Below are 25,406 nucleotides of genomic sequence, written 5' to 3'. Positions count from 1 at the left end.
ACGAACAAAAAAATAATCATGTTTTGTATGGCCTTGATAACACCTGCGTTCTCACTGGCGTTCTCAGGATCTACTTTTCTACACTTTTCATTGAGTTCCAAATTGTTCCTGGCTGTTCCACAGACTTGCTTTAGCTGAAACTTTGTGCAGTCAGTCTTTGAAGCTACCGTGTTCCAAATTGGTTTGATAGGACTCACATCTGCGTTTCCACCCAGCCTGTGCATCGGGGTCATTGTCTTGCTTATAAAAAGTATAAAAAGTGACTCAGTTCGGCCTGTTAGAGGCTCGAGATTTGAGAAAAAGTGTCACTTTATCAAGATTGAACCTCCACTCTCAGCCACGCTGGGCAGCAGATGAACCATGGAGCCGTTGGGCAACAACAGAACCGCCTGAAGTTCCACTGAGGACAGAAATCTCCGTTTAAGATGTTGACTTCTGGTCTCGAACGCTCGACCCTCAAACTTGATACGGAACCCATCCGGCGTGAAGTCGCCTTTTGGAGAACAAAAGTTAATGTAGTTCTCTTGGATGACATCGTATGATTCACCTCGTGTTGCTAATGTGCATATTTCAAATATTTAGAGGCAAGGGATTTGAACCCAAAACCTCATGAGCTCTGTCCAAAAATCCCCAGTCGTTGACCTCACTCAGGTGGTCGAGCGGTTAGCGAGCACGTCACCTACGCAGCTGATGCTGGTTCAAATCCCGGCCCAAGGTCCTTTGCTGCACGTCACCCCTCTCTCACTTCCTTCCTGTTGAATAAAAAATAAATCCCCAGGAGCTCGGCGACTTCGTCGGGTTTTTAAAAGGTGCTTCTTTGCGTGTCTTTGTAGCCTCAAGGATGGCGTGTCCATGCCCATCTGATGGTCTGCCCCCACCTTCCTTTGACTTCCTGTCAGTTGAACGTAAATGAAACAGCAAAGACACCCTTTCATTTCATCACTTTTAATAAATGTTTTATCTGTGAGTAAATATCTGAGCTGCAACGCCACGAAGCAGCAGCATGAACACACAAGAGAGAACGACAGCAAACACGTTACATTCAGTCGCAGCCGCACCATCAACACGCGTCGCGTCCCCACTGACGCCAGCTGAGCGGAGATCAGTTCGCGCCCCGGCGGGTCCGTATTGCTGATTCCATGGTGCAATCACCGCTTGACTATTGCTGGTTTATCTACGAGAAAATATTGCCGTTTTCCAGTGAAGTTTTGTGCTTCTGATTGTTTTAAATAAAGTTTGAGTGGACTGAACTGATCCCAACCAGCAAGCGGTGAGATGAGATCATCAACAGGTTTGATTGGTGGGTTGGTTTTGTACACAACATCCACACACAATCAACTGCTTCAACTGCCACCGATTCTTCTGCACATCAAAGACAAGACAGACAAAAAAAATCAGTCTTAAAGCTCCTAGGGTTGAAAGAGACTGAAGCTTCCTGAGTCAACCAACGCCAGGATTCAACAATGGCAGCTTCTGAGCGCCACGCCTCGATTCTCATGAAACGTCGAGTGTCAAAGAAACAAACACAGGAACGCCTCTGAGTCGCTGAGGTGAACCGTCAGAGCCTCCGGTGATCGAGACACGGGTTTCATTTGGGTGAGTTCATTTGAAAAAACAGAGGTTTCAAACATTCCGTATTCAGATTTACGTGGCGATGAAACACAGCTGTGACATCAGTCAGGTGTCAGCGTCGGTCACCACGATGGACAGATGCTGACGTGACCACAGAAGCTCTGTGACGTGAGGAGTGTGCAAGTGGAGAGTTTGCAATTCCGGACCAGAATTTTCTTTCATCTTTGCAAACTTTGGGGTCGCGTGAATTCAGAATCAAGTTGCAGCGAGAGTTGAGCGTTTGGTTTGTCGTTTAAACGAAAGCGAAGCAGATCAGTCGGCGTCATGAGGGAGCTGCTGGCAGGGGCGGAGCCGCCATGACACAAACAGGAACCTGAACTTTGGCCTCTGTCCTCTTAAGGTTTACAAAATAAATATTAAATAACAATGAAACACAAATTTGGAGTGAAGAGGCAAAACAAAACACTTGGAATATTTTACAGCTTGATTCTGTTCATTCTTGAAAGTAAATACTGAGTTTGTGTCACACAGAAAGCAGAACTACAACATCACATATTTACACTCGTTTCTCTGCAGAGAAGAAGAACACACACTACAAGGATGCTGCGCTTATCTTAAATAGATCAATAAAAACCCGACACACACGGACACGCGTGTTCTGGGGAGACCCAACCCACCACGCTGTGATGGTGACCATGCATCCATTCATGATTCCACTACTTCCTCTTTCATCCCAGCTGAATGAACCCAGCACTCAGCTGAGGGCCGAAGACGTCCTGAACACTACAAAGCAAATAAAAGTACTTCCCCACTCAAGGTACGACAACACACACACACACACACACACACACACACACCAGCTAACAATGAGGTGATGAGGAGCGTTTGCTCTGGAGCCACTGCAGTCTGTACAGGCGACTGATGGACTGATTTCTACTCAGGAGTTTTAAGGGACTGAAACTTGATGACCAGAAGCTCCTTCCATCCGTCCACCAGCTGACGGTGGCGATCAGAGCAACCCGTCTAGGTTCTTCTCTGACTTCTCCTTGTCCGTGGCGCTCTCCTGAGGGCTGTACAAGTTGTGGTAGTCGTGGAGGATGGTCACCACGTCATGGTGGCCGAAGTGGACGGCCTCGTCCATCGGCGTGTTGCCCCACCTGCAGCCGACACACAGGAAGCATCAAGTTGGTGAAAAGTGTGTTTTAAGGCTGGCAACTCTTGCTTGGTGGTTACCTGTCTTTGGGAACCGGGTTGACTTTACAGGCCTCCAGCAGGAAGCGAACCACCTCGGCGTGACCTGAAAGACACGCACACAAGCTTCAACAACAGAAACATCCGAGTCCTCATCAGTCATCGTCTCGTCGGGGGTTCACCTTCAGCCGCTGCCACGTGCAAAGCTGTCCTGGAGTCATAGTCCCTCTGCTCCATGTCCATGGACGACAACGCAAACCTGAATGAGCAGAGAACAAGCTTTAACGTCAGGACGTCCTTTTTATTACCAATGAACACATGCAGCTATTCTACGCAGGAAGCAGTGGAGAGACGCTGTTGCTGGACCTCCTCAGGGCCGACACGTCTCCTGTGTAAGCAGCAAACAGCAGGTTGATCACCGACTTCACCTGAAACACAAGGACACGGCCATCAGAGCTGAGCAGTCAGAAGGAAGAGGACGGTGATGAGATTGTCCACCAGAGGGAGCTGTGGGCAAAGACCCTGTGCACCCTCCGTGACGCTGGTGGACTCACCCTCTGGTCCCCTCCCTCCCGGCGGGGGTCCAGTTTCTTTGCAAAGTGTCTCAGATTGTCATAGTTGTGGAAGTTGAAGAGCGAAACCAGATCCTGCAGGAGGAGGAGGAGAACAGACTTAGACATCAGTGAGACACCTCACAGCAGTGTGAGTGTGTGTGTGAGTGTGTGTGTGAGTGTGTGTGTGAGTGTGTGCGCGCGCGCGCGTGTGTAACCATCGCCTTGCTCTTTGAACATGTTTGGAAGTTACCGTGCAGAACTGGATGCCTCGCACACTGTTGCCCAGCTTGTCCAGAGGAGGAGACCAACACATGATGCCCATGACGTTTGGAACAACCAGCAGGATCCCGCCGGCAACACCGGATTTCGCTGGCAAACCCACCTGGAACGCAAAATTGATGATGCATCACCAAAACAAGTGACAGGCAGTCGTCCCAGTGTCCAACATCTGAGCATGACGAGGTACTGACGTGGAAAGCGAACTGTCCAGAGAAGTCGTACATGCCGCAGGAATGCATCAGACTCAGTGTGTTTCGCACTGCCTCAGGGCTCAGCACACGCTCTCCTGTGATAGGACAGAAGCCACCGTTGGCGAGGGTTGCCGCCATGACACTGGCGCTCTCACAGGTCACCTCGATGGAACACAGCTGATGGAGGAAATCAGTCTCGTAAATCTTCAGTTGCCAAACCAACGTTAGTTCTGACGCAAGACGAGTCTTCCTACCTGGAAGTAAAAGTCCAAGATGGACGTCATGTCCGTCCCCTCAGGAAAACACTGGGAGGAAAAGCACAGTCAGTCCAGCTGATGATGCAGCTTCTGCTTCTGAGCTGAGGTGAATCGCCAGGTCTGAATGTTCTATGACCTTTGACCTCACCTTCTTCTCCTTCAGGTAGTAGCCGATAGCGAAGTTTCTGTCTCCGGACTCGCGCTCGGACTGGAAACTGGGACGCGCAGAGGTTTGTTTTTAGAACGCTGTGACTCAGCTGCTGTTACATAAACCTGCAGCTCCTCTGAAAGGGAATTTTTACTTCAACTAACTACAACCATTGTTTCGACTTGTCAACTCACGTGGCGTTACTGAAGCCCACGTACTCGTTCCCCGCCAGTTTGTTCATGAAGTTCATGACCTGCAGAGCAACACCCAGAGAAAACATCAAGCACTTTCTTCCAGACCGCGATGTCAAAGACAGTGGGTCCTACTCACGTAATCAAACTTCTCTGCGTTGCTGGCGCCTTGCTGCAAGACAAACACAGCCAGCACAGGTTTTATTGAGACACTCCCTTCCTGTTCAGACAACCACGTCAAACACATCAAACACTGAGAGTTACCGGCTCTTTCTACGGTATAAAGTGAGTTCATCGGTTACGGGGGCGGTCACAGGGTCGTTCCAGTCATGACGTCAGATGGATTCAGATTAGAGGAGGGGGCAAGCTGCAGATGGAGGAGGAGAGGAAACTCACTCTGTCACTGTTAGCTTGACATGTTCATGTGGGGGTTGATTAATTCACTACGGGTCCGAGTCACCGGGCGCCTTACAAGAAGGAGCACGCCACCAATTTGACACATCATGTTGATGTCAGAGTTCAAAGAGCTGCATAATGACGAGGTTTAATCGCCAGCTGTCGTGAGGAAGGAGGGTGGGAAAGATGGAAGACAGATCAGGTCAGCGTTTCAGGGGATGAGAGAATGTTTGAGTCGGGACGGCTGAGATGAGCAGAGTCACCGTCTGCAGGAGGATGGAGTATGACATCATCCAGAGAGGGGTCCAGTCACAGCCGCACTGTTTATAATCCAGGTGTATAAACAGGTGAGACAATGCAGGTGAGAAGCAACACTGACACATTCATCAACAGCCATGTAGAGGCTACGGCGTGTCACAAACCAGACCAAAGAGGGCGAACAAAGAGTTAAAAAGGAAAAAAATTACCAACGTCATTGACCTGTTGCAGTGGTCATAATTTCCCACAGATCCTAATGCTGGAAAATATGCAACAACACATAAAACCACACAACGAGCCTTGAAAAGGTACATTGCAAATGTGCTTAGGGTGCGCACACACACACACGCACGCACGCACGCACACACACACTCAGAGAGCATCAAGTGGGATGGTACCAGGTGAGCTAACGTCAGTGTAATTCAGCGCTTCTCATTAAGTGAGCACCCGTGGGAGTGCTGGGGTTCGTCCTGCTGGCTCCCACAGGTGAGTGTCCCTGGTTTAAGGTACGATTTCATACCTTGATAAAAAGAAGTTACGAGGTCAAAACATTCAGGTAGGAACTGGCTGGAGCTTGGACGGAGGCTCAGCTGTCAGTGTGTGTGTGTGTGTGTGCGTGACAGTCCTGCTGCTTCAAACCCAATCCCCTCTCAGCTCGATTATCTAACCTTAATCCCCACATGTACAGTCATCTGGCAGAAACACGTTCCAGGCGATTATGATTTCATCTCACACAGATTCTGGTTAAACGTGTCGCTACATTTTACCAACGTCTCAGAAACTCTCCTTCGCTCTGCCAGAACTGACAAAGTACAACTTCAAGTCTCACACAGTGGAAGACATAAACCCACGGGTGGGGGCGGCTCAGCTTACCTTGATGAGGGAGGTACAGACGATGGCGCCGGCGTTAACCATGGGGTTGTGTGGTTTGTCTGTAACAGACAGAGAAGATGAAGGTGTTTGTTTGCGGTACATGCAGTGCTGGAGAGAAACCTGGCGCTTCACCCTCAGGACAAGGAGGTAAGCAACGAGACAATGAGACAAGAACACAAACACACACACACGGCGCAGCGTCACACACTTCCCTCACTGTTTGATCCTCTTATGCAACAGGCAACAACAATGTTAAAAAGGGAGAGGAAGAGTAAACAGCTGGACTCTTTCTGCCACCAGCGAGTCCTCTGCCGTTACACAACCACAGAGGGAACCTGCCGAGCCGCTCACACCGGATCCCATTCAAAAACAAGCTACTCTGACCGGGACTTGTTTGTGGCGCCGCCACAGGAACAAAGTGTTCCAGCTTCTACTGCCCACGGAACATTCTTTTCCTACGTGTCCTTAAACATTGACTGAACCTGCACATGTTGACTCCTCCCTCTTCTACGTCACCAGGACGCTCCGTCAGCGCCAGCAGCAGACCGAGGACCGCTGACATTTGGATTGTGTAGAACTGAATACTCAGGAGGGAAGTCTCTGCTGCAGGGAACCTTGAGGTGAGTTCAACATGGAGCCAGCGGCTGCGGGTCTCACGTCTGTTCCACACTGGCCGCTCGGCAGCCTCATTCACTATTCACCACAGCGCCATGGCAACCAGCTTTCAGACCGCTCCTCTTTTAGGGAGAAAGTGAGCTGGGAGAGGAAGTGCAAGCTCAGCCTATGGAGACACGAGAGGTGTGTGTGTGTGTGTGTGTGTGTTCCTCACCGTCCTCATTCAGGAAGAGTTTGTTGAATCGTAGACCGCTGGGCTCTTTGCCGATGAACCGGTGCACGTACTCCATGCCGTGGTCGTGAATGGCGACTGCGTATTTCAGTGGCTTGACACACGACTGCAGACAGAAAGGAACCTTGGTGTCGCCCACAGTGTGCCTGTCACACAAACACACACGTACACTTTTATGCTTGTGGTGTTTGTAGGTTTTGTGTCGCTGTTGTACATTAAAGAGTTGGACGTTGACGTCCTACCTCTGTCCATCAACGGTGCACAGGGCGACGGCCCACAGGTCCGGGCTGAAGCGGGCCAGCTGGGGAATATAGTCCGCCACCTACGGCAGATCACAGCGCGCGCGCACGCACACACACACACACACGTTTAACATGGAGACATTCTGGCCGATTCATGCAGTCACAGCCATGAAGTCTCTTGTCCTGATCTGAACCGGTGGAGGCGGTCTGTGGAGGAACCCTCGTGGGCTGGCTCACCTGCCCTCCAGACAGTTTCTTGGCGTTTTCATAGAGCTCATCGATGTGGCGGCAGAAGGGCTGGAAGTCTGGGATGACAAACTTCTTCCTGAAGGCCTGAGTGAGCAGCACGATGTTGCTCTGGACACATCTAGGACAGGAGGGACGAAAGGTCAGACTCTCAGCCTTCACCCTGTCACCAAGACTCCGCCTGAACAAGTGGGGGTCAGTGGAACGGAGCTGCTGGCGGGGAACTGTGGGTCTGCACTTCCGGCTCAGTGAGCTTGTTGTTCTGGGGAACGTTGATCCGGGTGCCATCATACGAGCCCGAGAGTATTTGAGTGTAACTGTGACCATGATGGTACCCAATAGCACGACGGCTCTCTCACAGACTGACTCCTCCCCTCCAGTAGCTGGGAGATTTGTGGCTCAGCGATCTGACTGCATCAGACCGGCCTAATCCCCGGGCAGAGACACACACGCCACACTCCATCAGCTGCTCACGTGCTTCCTCGGAGGCTGAGCTCTCCAAATGAGCCCAGGGAGAGGATGTGATGGACGCCAGCCAGCGGCGGCGCTCGGGTCTGTTCAGTGTGGATTCAGCTGCCTGGTGAGCTGTCATATGACCCAAGTTACCAGGCCGCCACTTCCCAAGCTGTCGCCCAGTTCAGCAGGCGGTGGAGTGTGTGTGTTTGTGCGCATGTGTACCAGATGAGAAGGTTACCGTTCTTTGGTTTGTCTCGCATGTCACAGGATAAAAACCTCACTGACGCTGCTGGCTGAGGGCCGATGAATTATTAACCACACGCAGTGACCCCTTTCTGCTGCTTCGGTGACCGACATTTATGATTCTGGTGAAAGATTGATGAGAATGAACAGCAAGCAGACCACTAAAGAATACCTGCTGCTTGAGCACAGATCCATTCGTCTGGTTTTAGTATGAGTCAAGGTACTTCCTGTTTTGTTCTTTGTTCAAGCGCCTTTATCTCATGTTCATCACGTGTTCATCTCGTGTTCATCTCATGTTCATCTCATGTTTATCTTGTGTTCATCTCGTGTTTATCTCGTGTTCATCTCATGTTCATCTCATGTTTATCTCATGTTTACCTCATGTTCATCTCATGTTCATCTCATGTTCATCTCATGTTCATCACGTGTTCATCTCGTGTTCATCTCATGTTCATCACGTGTTCATCTCGTGTTCATCTCATGTTCATCACATGTTCATCTCGTGTTCATCTCGTGTTTATCTCGTGTTCATCTCGTGTTTACCTCATGTTTGTCTTGTGTTCATCTCGTGTTTATCTCGTGTTCATCTCATGTTTATCTCGTGTTCATCTCATGTTTATCTCATGTTTATCTCATGTTTACCTCATGTTCATCTCGTGTTCATCTCGTGTTCATCTCGTGTTCATCTCGTGTTTATCTCGTGTTCATCTCGTGTTTACCTCGTGTTTGTCTCGTGTTCATCTCGTGTTTATCTCGTGTTCATCTCGTGTTCATCTCGTGTTTACCTCATGTTTATCTCATGTTTATCTCGTGTTCATCTCGTGTTCATCTCGTGTTCATCTCATGTTTATCTCATGTTTACCTCATGTTTATCTCATGTTTATCTCGTGTTCATCTCGTGTTCATCTCGTGTTCATCTCGTGTTCATCTCATGTTTATCTCGTGTTTATCTCGTGTTTATCTCGTGTTCATCTCGTGCTCATCTCGTGTTCATCTCGTGTTCATCTCATGTTTATCTCATGTTTATCTCGTGTTCATCTCGTGTTCATCTCATGTTTATCTCATGTTTATCTCATGTTTATCTCATGTTTACCTCATGTTTATCTTTCCCTCCAGATTCTTTCATGAAAAAGTTGTTTATATCATGAAGCTTTTTTCAGTATTGTGCCTCCTCCCAGTAACACGCCACAAAAACACCTACTTTTTGAAGAGGTGTCGGTCGAGCGCTCCATCTGAGGTGGTCTTCAAGGTCACCTTCAGCATCTCCATACATTCTTTCAGCCGGGGGTCTCCTGTGCGAAGCCCTGTGGCTTTAAGAGCCTGTTGGAGAAAAAGATCGAGGGAAGTCAACAACCCAACCAAGCTGGGAGGCTCCAGGAGCTCAGCACAGGAAGGCTTCCGATAGGAGCTTCATCATCACTCACACATCTTTACTTGCTTTCAATCCTCAACTGTACATTTACTTTGTTTGACTTCAGCAATGCAGCCAGTTGAATTAGAATCCATGAGAGGAGCACTAGTCAGCTGGACAAGGGAAATCGCTGGTGTGCAGCAGTGTCCCAGTTTGATAGCTGAGTATTTTCTCTCGCTACTATCTCACTCTGCTGCCAGACTCAGTCGTCACCTCGGCTGTTCTCTGGACTCACTGTGGTGAATTTGTGCGCTGGAATCTTTTCTTGGCCCTCTGCGATGGTGTAGAAGAGCAGGTCCTCCAGACTGGGCAGGATGCCTGCCTTCCTTCTCCTGTAACAACACACACGGCAGCCCAGTGAGAAACCCTAGCTCCAGCAGGAGGGACGTCGTGTTGGAAAGACGGAGCGACGGAGGGAAGAAGAAGCTCTGAACTGCAAGGAGAAGCAGTGAGTGGTAGAGGTGGGACTGCGGGGGGACTCTAGCCTACACGACCTGTGGAACAGATCTCAGTAAAGCCTGCATTTCTTCAGTGAGGTTAATAACGACGTTTCCCCTGCCAGAATACCAGCCAGGAATGTGGACAGGAAGTTGATCACACGACGGAGAAGAGACGCGGCCTCACCGCCATTCAGAGGTGAGAGCAAGTCAGCTGGAAAAGGCACAATCTGTGACTTGTGATGACGCCTGGCCTGAAGGGCTGCAGCCCCCCAGTGGCTGCTGGGAAGCCACCAGCAGGATCCCACTGAACGAGAGTCCAGGTCCAACACCACTGGAGCTCAGATTACAACCGCGGCTCCAAATATCTGAGCTCTGGTTTATTTGGCTCCTTTGCTAAGGAGGTTATGTTTGCTTTGGTTGGTTCGTTGGTACAAACACCAGGCTGGAGGTCCACAATCGTTCGGACCAACTGCACTGCTGTGGCGTTCTGGCACACGTTTCTCTCCTGATTATAATATGGTCACGACCTGGCTGGTATTCTCTGGGAGGAAGGTTAGTTGTGTGTCAGGATGTGGATGGGGACACCAGCTCACAGCAGCCCCCTCCCCCTCAGCTATGATTCATAATCTACAGTAAATTGGATTTGTGTCGCGCTCTGGATCAACGTGTCCCGCGGTGCACGACGGGCGCCTGCGTGCTGGGAGAGGTAAAGCTCCCGTCAGAAGCCGCTCGCACAAAAAGAAGAATTTTGGAGCCTCAGAAACAGGAGTCGTACCAACGGGGTGTCCTGTGACCCGGTCCGCAGCAGGGACCGGTCCAGTGGAGGAATCCCAGGAACCCTTTTTTGCATGAGTTTGATGACAGACTTCCATTCAGCTGTTCTACTGTCTCACGGCGTCAGAAACCAGAAATGCCATCAGAGGAACTGAAATTCCATCTCAGTTGGTTCAGTTTTCCAATCTGGGAAAACTTGATACCAAATCAAGTCAAGTCAAGTACCACATTTGGATCAAACGTTTTTGGGATTTGGATTTTGGTTGTGAATGCAAATGATTGAATATCTCTACTTTGAAATTCTGAACGATTGAAGGAGGGAACCTTGAAGATTTCTGACATTCTGACAGGTGAAGTTGCTGATAACAAAGTGTGTGTGTGTGTGTGTGTGTGTGTGGGGGGGGGGCTGGATTAGCAGGTTGGTACATCCTGATAGAACCTGCGGGCTAGTTGACGGTTAGGGGGTGTGGTCCATCTCTGACCTCATTAAAGAAGGTTGATGCCTGCTGGTGAGGAAGGAGTACACAGTGCGTGAGGGGAGGGGGGGGAGAGGGTGAGGTGGGGGGAGTCAAGCGCAGCTGCTGGGATGTGAGGTCGTTTTAAGGGAACTGGGGATTGAAGTTGGAGTAGGCTTTCCACAGAAAACCTCTACTTCTACTGGAAAACAGATGAAAACCAACTCAAATAAAAATGAGACATACTTACAAATGCAAAGCAAGCAGACCAACAACAGGGAGAGAGTGTGCAGAGGAAGAAGAGTGAATTAGTAACAGTGCCATGATATCACACTCATCAACAGCAACAAGCTTCATACTAGCAAACACAGGACCAGAGCAGGACCAGAGCAGGACCAGCACAGGACCAGAGCAGGACCAGCACAGGACCAGCGCAGGACCAGCGCAGGACCAGCACAGGACCAGAGCAGGACCAGCGCAGGACCAGCGCAGGACCAGCGCAGGACCAGCACAGGACCAGAGCAGGACCAGCGCAGGACCAGCGCAGGACCAGAGCAGGACCAGCGCAGGACCAGCGCAGGACCAGCGCAGGACCAGCGCAGGACCAGCGCAGGACCAGCGCAGGACCAGCGCAGGACCAGCGCAGGACCAGAGTAGGACCAGCGCAGGACCAGAGCAGGACCAGCGCAGGACCAGAGCAGGACCAGAGCAGGACCAGAGCAGGACCAGAGCACCTCACTAACAGACCGGTCCTCATGGCTGCTGCAGGGACAAACCACCTCAGCGCTGAGGAGCGCCATCTTCTTGTATTTTCAATAAATGATGATGTTGATGCGAGGTCATACTGGCATCAATCTACTGTGAAATATTACAGAACTATGAGTTGATGATGAACACGAGGGGGAGACGAGCCTCACTTGAGGGTGAGAGGCTGAACATGTGGCCCAGCTCATGCGTCTACCTCGGCTGTCCTCATTAGTGCGCCGCCTTGCCCCCCCCCATCCTTCTGTGACATTAAACACTCTCTCTGTAGAAGCTGCTGCTTGTTTTCATGCTCCATGAAGGTCTCCTCCGTCTGCCGGCCTGTCACGGTTTAATTGAGACACTTGGACAGAATTGACACGTCTGGACAGACTTGTCTGCAGCTCTGATTGGACCTAATCGATGGCGCTGGTTTCACTGCCTCACAGATGTCGGGACTAATTGTTTCAGGGTGGGGGGAGACATTCAACCAGGAGCGTAGCGAGGCGGCGCAGCACAAATCAATCTGTGCAAGTGACTCATCTGCTCCTGGAGGGTCTGACAACTGCTGGGCAGCGTGCCAGCGAGCCGGCTTTGGTGCGAAAAACCCGTGGAAAACTACGTAGGCGGGAAAAGCATTACAAACATTTTTAACCCCTTATTAGCCAGAGCACAGCCTCAGGACCTGTCTAACCAGACTGGAGCAGAGGCTGGTTGCAGCCTGGGCCTCTGGGACTGCCAACAATCTCACATAAAACACAAGATTTACTGAGTCTGAACCCGCCTGTCCCAATGACGGTGCAGCCGGAGGACCAGGTGCTCCACGGACCAGGTCCTCCACGGACCAGGTCCTCCACGGACCCGCCAGCTCGTCTGGAGTGTGTGTTTCACAGGGCAGGCTGAATGTAACACTGGACTTCAGGGAAACCAGATGCTGCTGTCAGCCAGTCAGCGGGGCCAAGCTCCTGCCTCAAAGCTAACTGTCTGTTCATGGAAACAAACGGGACGACAGACGCTGGGGGGCTGGCCGCTGTTTGGATGTTAAAAACTGAGATGCACGCAGTCTTAAGTTTCACCTGCGTCCGTCTGTCTGTCTGCAGCAGGAGCAAAACTACAGCCATCATTTCCATTCAAAACACCGGTTTGGGGGCTTTGTGTGTCACCGTGGTCTACAGCCTCCATTTGAGCCTCGAACAAATATACAAGCATCCAAATGGAGGCTTTCCACACGTGCAGCTTCGACATGATAAGCAGATTTAAGGTTTCAACAGAACGCAGATATTTGTGAGTGCAACTATGTTCCTTTGCCCTTAAAACCCCTTTAACTACAGCCGGACATAAAACCAAACACTGCTGGAGTCTGACTGCAGTCCTGACTGGCACGCCTCATCTCGTGGTTGGCGAGGATAAAGCAGCCCGTCCGGCTGCAGACGCCTCCGTCATAGCTCTGGTTTTGCAGATGAAGAGGAGGCGTCGGTCTGAATCGGTCATGGGTCTAATCTATATTTTGGGGAATTACAAACATGGCGGAGCGATCGCTGTCTTCATGATGTGAGCGAGTCCACGTGGAAGCTCTGAGGCCTCAGCACCCTGGAGGACGGGATGGAAAGACTGCTTTCCCTGTTGACCACTCACGTCTGCAGGCTCGTTGGAGCTCCTTCAGCAGGGCCGGACGCGTCTCCGCAGGGGGAAATAAAAGACCTGAGGCCTTGAGCTGCCATCTGCTGATTAATGGAAGCGCTCCTTGTAATTACACGTTTTCAGCCTCACAAATACAGACCTGCTTAGCTCTCCTGCATGTCAGTATGAATGGTTTCATCCATGGTTCCTCTGTGTCATACCTCCAAGTTGAGACCCTGCGTGTGAGCACGACTGACCTTCATCAGACATTGAGGTGAGGCTTGGCTCTTTTTGAGATGATGAACATGCAGCATTCATGACCCGAGAGACAAAGCTGTTTTGATGAAAATTCAGGTGTCATTTTAAAGGTCAGGATAAACTGACTCTGACAAAAAGGGCTGAAGATGAGGGATGTGGCTGCTTTAAGGATTGCTCAAGACTTGTTTCCATTCTCGGACAGCCGGGATTCCCAGCGGTCAACAATCACAGCTTCAGTAATCCGTTATCTTCCAAAATTTGTTAGTGGCGGCCTGTCAAGCTTGTCCGATAATGGAACTCTTTGTTGATACAGCTACTTAGCTGTCACGCCCCGTTCGCAAACACCCGGTGTGCCCCCCATCAACGGTGTCCCTTCTAATATTTCATGAATGGCCTTGATAGTAGCCCCCCCCCCCCCCACCACGACCACCAACAATAAAAAACGATTAGCTGACGAGCTAACAGTCTCCAAGCTAGCTAGTTCCAGCTAGCTCCTGTACATGATGCGCCTGCCTCGGTGTTGAACTCCTCTTTAACATTAAAGGTCTTCCACGTAAATGTAGCACAAAAACATGCGTGCCACAACCGGCGCCAATGTTTAATTCGTCACAGTTACTGGCAGTAACGTCACCGATCAACGGCAGTCCTCGCGCTACGTTAAATCGACGCTTTTCCCAACGCAGTTCTGAACAGCGAGCGGCTTCCATCACGGGCGGCACTCACTTCTCTGCTGAGGAGTCCTTGGCAGCTTCATTGTGGCCGTCACTCTTGGAACAGAAGCCCCTCACTCCGGCTCCCCAAGCGGCGAGGGCTCTTCCTCTGGCCGGGGACCTGGACCAGGACCCGGACGCAGGTGCCGCTTGAACTCCGCCTGTCAAAGGACGCTTCAGCTGGGTCTGAAATATCTCCTTCAGCAGTGCCGTTGACCGAAAATGTAACATTTCCACCCCGTCGAGACAAACTATTAGAACGGTAACTGCTGCCGGGACGAGCGGGAGAAAATCGGAGAATTGCAGAGCGCAGGTGGGGTGGATGAGAAGGCTCCTCTCGGTCGAGTAACGGTTTTCCCGGTGACTCGACGGCAGGAATCTGCTCCGGTGGGATACAACCAACCTTTCCAGCCGTGCGAGCTCTGACTGGAAGGACACAAAAGCCAGCTTCTGATTGGCTACAGGAGGCGTCGATCACCAGACAGCTCGCTTCATCCCGTGAGCCGTGCGGCCCGTGTTTCGGTTGTTAATCCCCAACAATTTTATAGTTTAATGAACATGTTTCAGATTACGAGTAAAAACTGTAGTTTAAAGCAGCTTCTGATTGTTTACAGGAAAGAACTTGCAAAAACAAAGCGACCGAACACACGAGGGGAGGGACGTAGCAAGGCAGCATCGTTTGAAGTGTAGAAATGAACTGATTGATTAATTGGCCTCGATGAACAGGACATGAACGCAATCACATGTGCAAAAATATAAAAAATGCTAAGTCGACGGCCAGTATTTTCAAGACACTTCTTGTAAAAATCAATAACAAATTAAGTCATAACCACGTGTCGGACGGGATGTGGACCAATTAAACGTGCAGGCTCGCTTTACAGAAATGAACTTTGTTTTATTTTTTAAGGCATGAACCAATTCACGCTCCGCACAGAGGCCAGTGACGTACACCAGAGTCCAATGTCCCTCCTCTTCGTGTGTACCGAGTACTTTAGGCCCACCACGGCCTCAGTCACGACAAGTTACAGGTCCTGGTTCGACACCGTTTCAGCCGCGCCGGCGGTTCTGATGAGGACCAGAGATGCTCCCAGCGTTGCAGGATTGCCTTCATCACCATCCGCGTCTCTATGGCAACGTCAGCTCCTTTCTATGTTGTGAAGTCCCGCAGAAGCACTTGGAGGAGTGCACCGGGTTCAGGCTCCGCCATGATGTCTTGTGGCGGTGCGACACCGTGTGGCTTACGCCGGTTCTGCACCTGGCGGCAGCTGTTGTTGGAGCGCCATCTCCTGGCTGCCGGTTGGACGGTTTCACGTCGGTTCACTTCCTGGTTTGCGTGCAGCTTCTCATCTCTCACTGAATTTATTTCCAGGGAGAAGTTGGTGAGCAGGACGGAAACAGCCCAGGTTTTTGTTGTTTTTTTCTGTTTCTTTATAATCCTGACGGTTGATGTCACCTCATACAACCATGACCTGTTCCCCTCCTCAGGACCTTTGACCTTTGGCAGCCTGCGTGGGTGGAGCTGACGCCTGGAGTTCAGTCACAGGTCGTTGCTCCCCTTTCCCAACTTTTTGTCAGTGGGGATAAAACCGACGAATGGAGGCTGACCCACGAGGCTCCACTTGCTCGCACCAGCGAGTTGGAGTGAAGCTGCCGACGGAAACTGCGGCTCAGAGCGAGAGTTCAGGGGACTTCCAGCACGATTCGTTGACTTTGTTTGACACTTTTATTAAACATGACACACAAAGACGAGGGGGGCTGGAAGGAATGCGCCAGAATGACAGATAGTTGAAGATTAAAAGGTTTCCAAAATGGAGACAAGTCCATGAACTCCGCTGATTCCAGAATAAAATGCTGAAGCTGCAGTTTTGCTCGCCCAAATTCCGACTTGAATTTGGGGTCGTTCAAGCAGACGTGCCTCTGCCTCAGCTCAGCTCTTTGTTCATGGCACTTGGATGGCGGACACAAGCCTTTGGACATCAAGTCCATTGAAGTGCAGTTGTTTTTTTAATCATTTCATTTGTCTTTGTTCTCTTTGCCTGTGTGACGTGAAGGACCCTGCGTCTGATGAGGTTCAGACTAAAATCTGAACTGGTGGCGTCAACAGGAAACTTGTCAAAGTAAGTGCAGCTCTTCAAGTTTGTTGTTGTGGCAAAAATCCCCTGCGAGCAGCTGCATTTGTGCTGCACGGAGCAATAAAACCGAAAACAAAGGAAGGAAAGCAGGAGGCAAACAAGGCGATCCCTCACGAAGCTGCAGGGAGGAGAGGCGATCATTCACTGACGCCCACACCTTCTCAAGAGCAGTCATCTTCCTGCTCCGTTCAAATGAGGGTGATGGGTGCGCTCAGCAGATCCCTCCCACACTGCTTAGTGGCTGGCTTCCGCCCACCGCCCGTGGAGCCGCCCACCCTCCAGCCGTTGCCACAGCAACCCATCATCATCAGCGACTTGAGCTGCTGGAGCTGGAGGACCGGGAGGGGAGGGGTGAGAGAGGCAGGGCTGCCGCTGTGAGCAGCAGTGAGCGTGGGTGTTCATGAGCTGAGCTATTCTCCAGAGAAGGTCTGCGTGTGTGTGCGTGTGTGTGTGAGGAGGATGAAGGGAGGTTTGTGAACAGGACCTGCGTCAGAGTGACTCATCAGCCACTTTCACAATGTCTTGATGTGACGCTGATGCAAATGGCCGGCGCAGGGATTCATCTCAGTGAAACGCTCCCAGAAAGGAAACAGAAAGTCCTCCAAATGACCTTCACCTGCATCTGCTGGGGCGCCGGCGCTTCTCCCCTCAAAGACGCTTTGGAAACGCACCAGAGGAGGACGACCACTCTGACCTGTGAGCCAAACCTCATTACCACCGTATGATCGTGGTACTCTGGCCTGGCCAGCGTCTGCCGCCATCAGGAGGTTCTACTGTATCTGACAGCACACCTTCACACTGGAGACACTTCCAGGAATCAGGACCGGTTTCAAGGTGGGACGGCGCCAAGCCGACACTGCCCCACCAGTGATGACGCCCAGCCGCTGGTCTGCTCCCAGTGAAGAGTGACCTCGGTCCTGTAAACTATGCATCAAGATGGACGACAGGACGGCTCCTCTGCAGTGAAGCCAAAATTTCTGGACCTCCCCCTGGTGGCTGGTTGTGGCACAGCCGCGTCTGTGTTAGCAGACGGACGTCAGCTGACCTGCAGGTCATCAGTCGCTGATTTCGACCTTCCACCTCTCGCCAACACGGTGGAAGGAAGCAGACGCCATGTCCCCAGATATATAATTGAGCTGACTTGGTTTGACTCCTTTTACATTCTTTTTTTAAAACCACATTTGAAAAATCCTCATTTAAAGGTGTCAAGACTTTTTTGGAAATGCTGTCCCACCACAAATCCAAACGAAGCTAAACAGTGAAACCACGTATGAACTGGAGCCCCCGGCAGTCAGAGAGCGCACCTCACAATAGAGTTCAAAAAAATAAAGTTTAATGTTATGTGCTGTATAACAAATAAAATATATTAGTGTTTAAAAAACAGGTGCATAACTGGGTGAAGCCTAATCTATCACATGACTACCAACAGTGAGGAGAACGGTGATGAGTGAGACGGCAGGTCAGCCAGGCGCCGGCTTCTCAGAGACGTCGGCCGGCGTCGGCGCTTCTCCCAAAGGTCGCCGCACTTTTCCACGCCGACCGAGTCGCTTTCTCTCCAGAACGGCAGCTTGAAACAAAACCTCATGGAATTCCGTGAAAAAAGCACATTGTCTTTAAACACAGTGCACTGAAAGGAGGACGACAGGTCGGCTGGTCACCCGCTGCCAGTGACGGACGCACAGTTGCTGAGCACATGACAACATGATCGACTTATTACTCACACACATATTGCATTGGTCTGTCGTCACGCTGAGGCTGAAGCGCCTGCAGCGGTGGGCGTGGGGGTAGACCAAGTCGTCTGGACGTCATCATCCTCTGGGACGTATTTACACAGTGTGGCAAACACATAAAAACACTTACTTGTTATGTTCCTACGTCTAACAGCTAAACACACGTCTGCACTGATGGCCATCACAGGGGAGGAACACAGGGAGGCGCTAAGGCTAATCAACATCATCGTGTAAAGCAGGTTTTATACACCAGACACTTTCACACTGCTGGGTTTTTTTTCCTCAATGACACCAACTTTTTTTGTAGTTTTTGCTCTACGTACATAAACACTGCATTGACACCAAAATCTACAGCAAAGTTACACTTGACGAACCCTGGTTGAGAGATTAGGCTAGCACTATCCGTTACCACGGTACTATTTACACGCTGCTGCTGCTGCGCGGCCAGCAGCTCTCCGACGCTGCTGTCCAGCCAACCACAGACCTGCAATGTTGGACTCTGTAGTTCCAGTGGATTGTGGGACCCTCGGGCCTGAGTGGGTTTGCAGATGTGTGGTTTTGGTTCAACAGCAGTGTTTTGCTAGATTACAAGGTGAAATGAACCCATTGGCTCAGCCTCCGGCCGTCCTGCCAGGGACAGAAGACCCCGGCTATCACGCCACGACAGCTCCTATACATCTGCTGAAATGACCTCCCGTAAATATACACAAGACACGAGCGAGGACAGACCGATCGTCCCGCCTCGCCCGATTTCTACTTGAAGGTAACGAAAACTAACCTGATACAGGGGCTGAATCCCAACTCCACCTCCCTACAGACCCTCACCCTCGTCACAGTACGAGCGCAGACACAAAGACGGACGCGGGGGAAAGATGGAGGCCCGCAGGACGCGGAGCCCTCAAGCCTCTGAGTGCTGCTGGATCTTTGGCGACTGCTGGTAAGTTCCCATCCTCAGACGTGGTCAGAACCGCTCGTCAGGTCGAAGAACGAGCCTGTGAAACCACGTTGAGGGTTTATTACAAGATGTTTCTCTTCAATACTTCGACACTGGAGTGTTGGAGAGAAACACTGACCTCTGGCACTGCCTGAAAGCTGTTATTAATCAAGAACATAATTGTGAATGTGAGGAATAAAAGTATTGCTCTTCCTGAAACAAACACCATGTTGTGAACTCGTGATTCTAAATGTTCTGGCAGCCCAAACTCCAAGTTTCGCTCTCGTCTGAGGTCATGAGGTCAGTGACCTGCTCGGGGCTTCCTGAGTGTCCCTCAGCTGCCCTCCCTCTTATTCTTCCACACCTGCTCCACTGAAGATTCCTGCTCTTTGCTTCACTTTCTCTGGAACAAAGGCGAGCTTGAACGATTCCTAAAATGGCCGTCGTACGAAGTGCTACCAGGATAGCGAAGCGAGGGCTGCCGAGCTCCTCGGTTCTTCCTCGTGTCAGGATCTCCATCTGAGTTGAGATTCAGCCCCGGCGTGAAAGCCTGCAACCTGGCTGTCCAAATAAAGCGAGAAAACTAAGGACCAGGCAGAGGTAACGAGTGTCTGCAAAAGATCCCTCCGAACGCACGTACAACTGAACAACAAAGACCTGCGGAGCGCCGAGGGCGCCGCCACGCGCTCTCAGGTGCTTTGGCAAATACTGTGTGAAACAAAACAAGAAGACAAACCCAAAGAAAAATAAATGCTATTCATGAGGCAACGTTGGTTGTTAAGGCTCTACTGTGGCTGTGCTTGCTTAGTATCTGTTGATGGGTAGTAACTGCATACTGTCAGGTGGGAGTGGAATCAGCGGGGGGTGGGGACGGGTCGGCGAGGCGGGAGGCACTATGTGGAGTCTTCTGGCTCTGACTTGATGGTCTTCTTTTCTGTGTTGCTGGATGCTCGCTGTGACGTCCCATTTTCTGAGGGTGAACACAACCATACGATGATGTCATCAGCAAAAAGGTGCGTCACGGAGCAGAAACCTGTCTCCAAACACATCTGGAACAGCTCAGCTGCGAGCCCCCCCCCACGCCACTGACCTGTTGCTGGTGTTTTGGTCTCGTCTGTGCTGTTGCTGTGGTTGTTGTTGCTGTGGTTGTTGTTGCTGTGGTTGCTGTTGCTGTGGTTGTTGTTGCTGTGGTTGTGATGGCGTTTCAGCTCGTTCGCTAGCTGCTTGCCCAGGGGGAGGTCCCCCTCCTGCATGCTTTGACTAACCACCCGCAAGTTGATTGGTCGTTCATCTGCAAGACAACAAATTTAAGCAAACATGAATGTGGACATCAGCGATGACGGTGGCGTCTGACAGGCCAGCGATGCCGAATTACAACTTCAGCGTTTAGAAGCTGGTGACACGGAGCCTGAACCTCCCCACAAAATCAGATCAAACGGGGGTCAGAGGTCAAATGAGAACACCAGTAACACCGGTGCTTTGGGCAGTAAAGGCTCGGCCCAACGATTCAGCCTCAGCTCTGAATTTGCTCTCAGCTGATAACTGCTCAGTGACACCTGGACAGAAGTCAGTAGAAGAAGGAAGAAGCTGAGAGGGTTAGACATGCGAGAGGACAAGATGGAGGAATGAGAGGAAAACAAGAGAGGAAGAAAGAGGGGGGGAGAGAGAGAGAGAGAGAGAGAGAGAGCGAGAGCAAGAGAGAGAGAGAGATACGCCCCCTCCGGGCAACTGGCTGGAGGTAAACAGGCGTGGGAGTGATAATTACAGGTGCATTGTGGGATTTATGGGAGCAGCGATATAATGAGCTGTCGGGAGTGGGTGAGAGAGGAAAAGGATGAAAATGAGATGAAGCCCGGAGGAGAAGCAAGATCCTGAATAATGATGCATCTTTTTTCTTCTCTTTTCTTCTCCCCTCTGTGAAGTCGCAGCAGGAAGAAAATGGAGATTGAAAAAGGTGACAGCCACCGCGGCCGGGCGTGGCGAAGCAGCACCTACAGGTGGCGCTACCCTGCACGTCCACCGAAACCCCGTCCAATGAGCGTGACATCCCACCAAACCTCTCGCTCCTCTCGCCTGTGAGACCAACCATCACGTATGAAGAGAACCACGCTCACCGCCACTTTAGCGCTGCCTTAACTTGACCGGGCGGAAGATAAGCGGCTCCTCTGGACTTGGCTATCGTCAGCAGACGCACAGATCAAATCACGAGAGCTGCTTGTTTCAGAGTCCATGTCAAGAGGTGCTTGGACACAGGGGGCAGCAGTGAGTCAAGGACGCAAACCCGCATTTGACAAAAAGATACAGCGACAGAAAACATTTGAGACTGAAAATGATCAGAGCTGCTGACAGGCGCTGACCTTGGTTGTCTCTGCTGGCGTCGCTGGCGGCTCCGTTGGTGTTCTGGGCGTCGTTGAGGTACTTTAACGCGGCGGGGGGGATCCTCCAGTCCAGCGCCTGGAGTCGCTCCTGGACGGCGGCATCCTGCAGGATCTCCATCTGCCTCGCCAGCAGACGCTCCAGCTGCATCTGACACACACAACCACCCAGAGTTAAGCAGCAGCAGCTGACTGAGGTGATCCGCTTGGACCTGAACCTGAGACTCGACTTGAGATGAACTGGTGCGCGGCGGGACGGCGGTCCGTCAGTTAGCATTAACGTGAAGGGCGACTGAAGTCTCGGCAAACATTCGACGCTCAAACTGGAAGCGAAATGTGCAAGAAGACGTGCAGCAGGGATGTCTGCTGATTATCAGTCTGCGCCTCAGTGTCACTTCAGATCATCCTGATCGGCGTCTGATAGGAGCAGCGGGTCGGCGGCCCGCGGGCTGAACGCCACCGTGAAATCTCCTCTTCTTCTAAATGTGATTTTTTAAAAAAAAATCACATCAAATATGACAAGTGTAACCACACAAAGACACACAGGACGGGCGCCTGCAAACAGAAGCCAATGTGTTTCCGCACGGTTGACATGTTTGTGGTAATGAATTATCATAAAGCTCTCCTCCTACACGCCGGCTGTAATTAGGAACAGGCCTCGGCAGCAGCACGGAAACCAGTGAGCAACATTACTGGGATCAAACTGGATGGAGCTGCTACCAACATCTGCTGACATGGAGACGTGTCGCCACAGCCCGGCAGCTGAGCCGTTCCATTTGTTTGTTTGTTCATCTCCATATTTGCACATTTAAGATCCTGGGGGCTCGCGGCGGCCGCACGCCTCCCACCGTATCAGGTGGTTTGCTTTGTTTACAGAGAACAACCAGAGAAATCATATTTCTAGCCTTGTGAATATTCAGGAAGTTTCGTCTCGTTGCCGCCATATTTACGGTTCATTTGGTTTTCGATCTTTCCTTTTCTTCCCGATTACTTCTTCTTCATCAACGTCCCTAAAACTCCCTTCTTCAAAAAGTCCCTCACTGGTACCTGGCCATTATTCTAGCTGCCCTGAGTGCCGTGTTTCGCCCGAGCGCTTTGTTACCTGCAGATTGCGCCCGATGTTCTCCTCTCCTTTGGACTTGGCGCAGGCCAGCTGCTCCTTCAGCATCTCCTGCCTCATGTGGATGGCCTGCAGCGCCTCCTGGATGTCAAAGAAGTTCTCCTGGAGAGGGAAAGATTAAAAACATCCCATATGACACCCAGCGTGTTTCCTGCGTCACATTCACAGGTCTTTGTCATGTGACCGTCCGCCTCAGCCGAGCATTCAGAGTTTTATGTTGCAGTGACGTCACACGTGACTTCTTCAAGAGTAAACGTATACTTTTACTACGACTTCACTTCGCTGCTGACTACGCTGAGTGTAGCTCTGCCTTTCAAACGCGCCGCCTGGTTTTGGGCTTCAGGAGATTTAATTTGTGATTTTTGTCCATCTGACAAAACATCCCAGACAGACATCACCAATCAACATCGGAGCCAGAAATCCGAGAGATGGGAAGTGAGGCCCTGTCATTTTTGGCTGTTCAAAGGTGGTCAATAATGGTACATTCCTCTACTCTTCATCAACCGGGCATTTCTGCAACTCCTTCTCATCTTTCGAGCCGCCTGGAGGACTCTGGTGAGTGGCTGCTCACGAGCAGGTGCTTGCTCATCCGCAGCTCCTCCTCTCGCTGGTGAATCCCCGCAGACTTGCAGCCACACGTGTTTTCCATCATTGCTCCACAAACTGAGAAGAGCCTTTCACAACTCAAAGGAAACTCCGGGCCAAAGGTGTCAGGAGACGAGCGCTGAGAGACGGCTTTGTACTCCCTTCAAGCGGCCATTCTGCTCCTCACGTCCGTCGATCAACTTTACACTGTAGACATTTTAAACATGAACCCTAAACCTGTAAACTTCAATGATTTGTTCTTCAAGGAGCCCAGAGTTGGTTGGTTTGCAATTGAATTACACAGGAAGTTCTGGTTTGTCTGGGAAAGGAAGACGCCAGCGTGAACGTGAGCAGACGTCCCACGGCTTTGCTTCGAATGAGTTTTGTCTGTGGAACAAAGCTGAAGGATGAAGGGGAGCAGCCGATCCTCGTCACTAAGGACACATTTTTAGGGGCTTTGGCTTTGCTAATCACTCATTTATGAAAATAGCTTCCATTCCCGTTTCTGTAGCTCGGCTGCTGACGTATTAACTGGTCTGATGAAGGTTGTTACGTGACGTCTGGATCCAGACCGGCAGCCTCACCTCTGTTTTGATCCTTTTAGGGGACGGCTCATCTCTGTCTCCACAGCGAGACCTGAGGAAAATAGCAGGAAACCCGTTAATGCACACGCAGGTCACACAGTTTCACACGGCAGTCAGACTGAGACACGCGTCTGCTACCTGCCTCCAGCTCAGTAGCTGGACGCTGGCGTTTCACCTGTTGATTTTGGTGTGTTCGCATGTGGCGTGGCTAAGACGCCGCCGCCTCAGACTTGAGTTAACTGACCAATCAAAGCAGACTGGGCTCCCTGAGGCTTAGAGCCAAACACTAAAGTGTTCCGGGTGTCGCAGCAGGAGGCCCTGAAATAACCTGCGGTCCATCAAAGTCACAGCTCTGGTGTTGGCGCGTACTTGCTGGTGCGGTAGGTGTACTTGTAGGTGACCTCTCGGGAGATTTGCCTGGCGAGTCCAAACAGCTCATCTCGGCGAGTCAGCAGAGCCATGTCCCTCATACAGAGCTGAGCCGCCGCCTCGTTGACCGTTAGCTGGGGATCGCAAGACAAACATCAGCCTACAGGTACATTCATGACAGCATTCTGCAGCGTGACTGAGGGATGCGCTCTGACCTCGTGGAGCGTCAGGTGTTTGCCGTCCCTCCTCTTGGAGTCGAAACGTCCATAGATGGCGCTGTATTTACGAATCTCCTCTTCCCTGCGCGGGTCATCGTCGCTCATCTCAAAGATGTGTCCGATCATCTTTGCCAGCTTCTTGTTGTTCTTCAGCTGCTCTTTGACCTCAGCCAGCTCGGCCTTGGGGAGCCCTGGCGCCATCCTGTCCACACACTCCAGCACAGACTGCACGGCCGCGGCATCGAGAGACTCCAGGCCGTCTCTTGGCGAAGACGGGGAGCCGAGGTCAGACGGTGACAGGCTGTGCTCGCTATCGTTGCTATGGCCCGACCAGAACCGAGCCTCGCTGCTGCCCTGCAGGGGTGACCCGGCCGACACTTTGTCTCGAGCCACGTCCAGCTTCCCCGGGTCCGAGCAGGAAGCGGCCACAGCTTTGGGTATCTTGACGCTAGCGGTGTTGGCGCGGTCCTGAGTGCCCAGCAGCGTTGGCGAGCCCTCGGGCAGCTTGTAGACGGGGATGCTGCAGACCGGCAGCGAGGTGAGCGGCTGGTTGAAGATGGCTGGGTTGGTGACCCAGTCTCGAAGTGCTTTCTGCAGGCGGCGCACGTGCAGCGGCTTGCTGGCCATGCCCACGAGAGCCATGATCTCCAGGAACTCCTCCTCCCCGGCCTCACACAGCTGCTGCACATCGTCGCCGCCCTGCTGGATGAAGGCCTCGTAGTAGTAGAGCAGGTTTGCCCGCTGCAGGATCCGGTAGAGCTGCAGCTCACCCAGGGTTCTCGGCAACACCGCCGCCATACCTGAAAAGACGTCATTAACCCGATTAGTACATGATCGCTTTGAACATGCCTGCTGGATTGAGCTGACCACCTGGTCAAGGTGTTGGCACGTCTGCACGGATGTTAAGTGCTTCTGCCAACAGCGAGCTAGCTTAGCTTAGCACGAAGCCTGAAAGTAGCTAGCTCAGTTGTGCCACATGTGAGAAGACTCCCTCATTCACCTCCGT

General features: G+C 51.4%; 2 protein-coding genes and 1 long non-coding RNA gene across 7 annotated transcripts in view; 1 reads left to right on the top strand and 2 right to left on the bottom strand.

Annotated features, from left to right (window-relative positions):
• Positions 1 to 936: 936 nt before the first annotated feature.
• LOC147272854 (glutaminase kidney isoform, mitochondrial-like) lies at positions 937 to 14,923 on the bottom strand. 3 transcript variants are annotated; one of them, XM_086202541.1, is made up of 18 exons: positions 14,367 to 14,923; positions 9,591 to 9,681; positions 9,146 to 9,264; positions 7,237 to 7,366; positions 7,000 to 7,079; positions 6,740 to 6,903; positions 5,911 to 5,969; positions 4,523 to 4,603; positions 4,387 to 4,445; positions 4,193 to 4,259; positions 4,042 to 4,092; positions 3,788 to 3,964; positions 3,568 to 3,699; positions 3,318 to 3,410; positions 3,130 to 3,191; positions 2,946 to 3,022; positions 2,806 to 2,869; positions 937 to 2,729 (listed from the first exon to the last, which is right to left on the bottom strand). In XM_086202541.1, exons 1-18 carry the CDS (start codon positions 14,582 to 14,584, stop codon positions 2,582 to 2,584), a joined length of 1,872 nt encoding a protein of 623 aa, XP_086058667.1. In that variant the 5' UTR covers positions 14,585 to 14,923; the 3' UTR covers positions 937 to 2,581. The 3 variants fall into 3 exon arrangements, with proteins under 3 accessions (XP_086058667.1, XP_086058666.1, XP_086058668.1); XM_086202540.1 differs by having other exon boundaries at positions 9,591 to 9,687; positions 14,367 to 14,921; XM_086202542.1 differs by having other exon boundaries at positions 4,523 to 4,555; positions 9,591 to 9,687; positions 14,367 to 14,916.
• Positions 14,112 to 18,036, top strand: LOC147272853 (uncharacterized). The gene is made up of 2 exons (XR_015112994.1): positions 14,112 to 15,756; positions 15,839 to 18,036. It is a non-coding gene; the product is annotated as an uncharacterized LOC147272853 (long non-coding RNA).
• The window catches only part of LOC147272852 (NGFI-A-binding protein 1-like), a 27,248-nt gene continuing 19,644 nt past the window's right edge, over positions 17,803 to 25,406 (bottom strand). For all 3 annotated transcript variants that reach the window (XM_086202545.1, XM_086202544.1, XM_086202543.1), the window contains exons 2-8: positions 24,398 to 25,200; positions 24,183 to 24,316; positions 23,814 to 23,865; positions 22,627 to 22,746; positions 21,507 to 21,675; positions 20,240 to 20,440; positions 17,803 to 20,119 (exon numbers count right to left, since the gene is read on the bottom strand). In XM_086202545.1, coding sequence (XP_086058671.1) covers positions 20,043 to 20,119; positions 20,240 to 20,440; positions 21,507 to 21,675; positions 22,627 to 22,746; positions 23,814 to 23,865; positions 24,183 to 24,316; positions 24,398 to 25,198 — 1,554 coding nt within the window. In that variant the 5' untranslated portion in view covers positions 25,199 to 25,200 and the 3' untranslated portion in view covers positions 17,803 to 20,042. The remainder of the gene's footprint in view (positions 20,120 to 20,239; positions 20,441 to 21,506; positions 21,676 to 22,626; positions 22,747 to 23,813; positions 23,866 to 24,182; positions 24,317 to 24,397; positions 25,201 to 25,406) is intronic.

Source organism: Aulostomus chinensis, chromosome 1 (assembly GCF_037954235.1).
Source record: "Aulostomus chinensis isolate RoL2024-O1b breed Wild chromosome 1, RoL_Achi_v1.0, whole genome shotgun sequence".
Classification (NCBI taxonomy): Eukaryota; Metazoa; Chordata; class Actinopteri; order Syngnathiformes; family Aulostomidae; genus Aulostomus; species Aulostomus chinensis.
Note: the sequence above shows the minus strand (reverse complement) of the source record. Positions and strands in the feature narration are given on the sequence as shown.

What these genes read in the sequence shown, in the direction of transcription:
- LOC147272854 (XM_086202540.1), bottom strand. Translation starts at nt 14,584, where the DNA reads ATGTTACATTTTCGGTCAACGGCACTGCTGAAGGAGATATTTCAGACC. An exon ending in ACGCAGAGAAGTTTGATTAC is followed by an intron (nt 4,446 to 4,522) that starts GTGAGTAGGACC and finishes GTTGCTCTGCAG; the next exon opens with GTCATGAACTTCATGAACAA. An exon ending in TCTTGGACTTTTACTTCCAG is followed by an intron (nt 3,965 to 4,041) that starts GTAGGAAGACTC and finishes TTCCTCCATCAG; the next exon opens with CTGTGTTCCATCGAGGTGAC.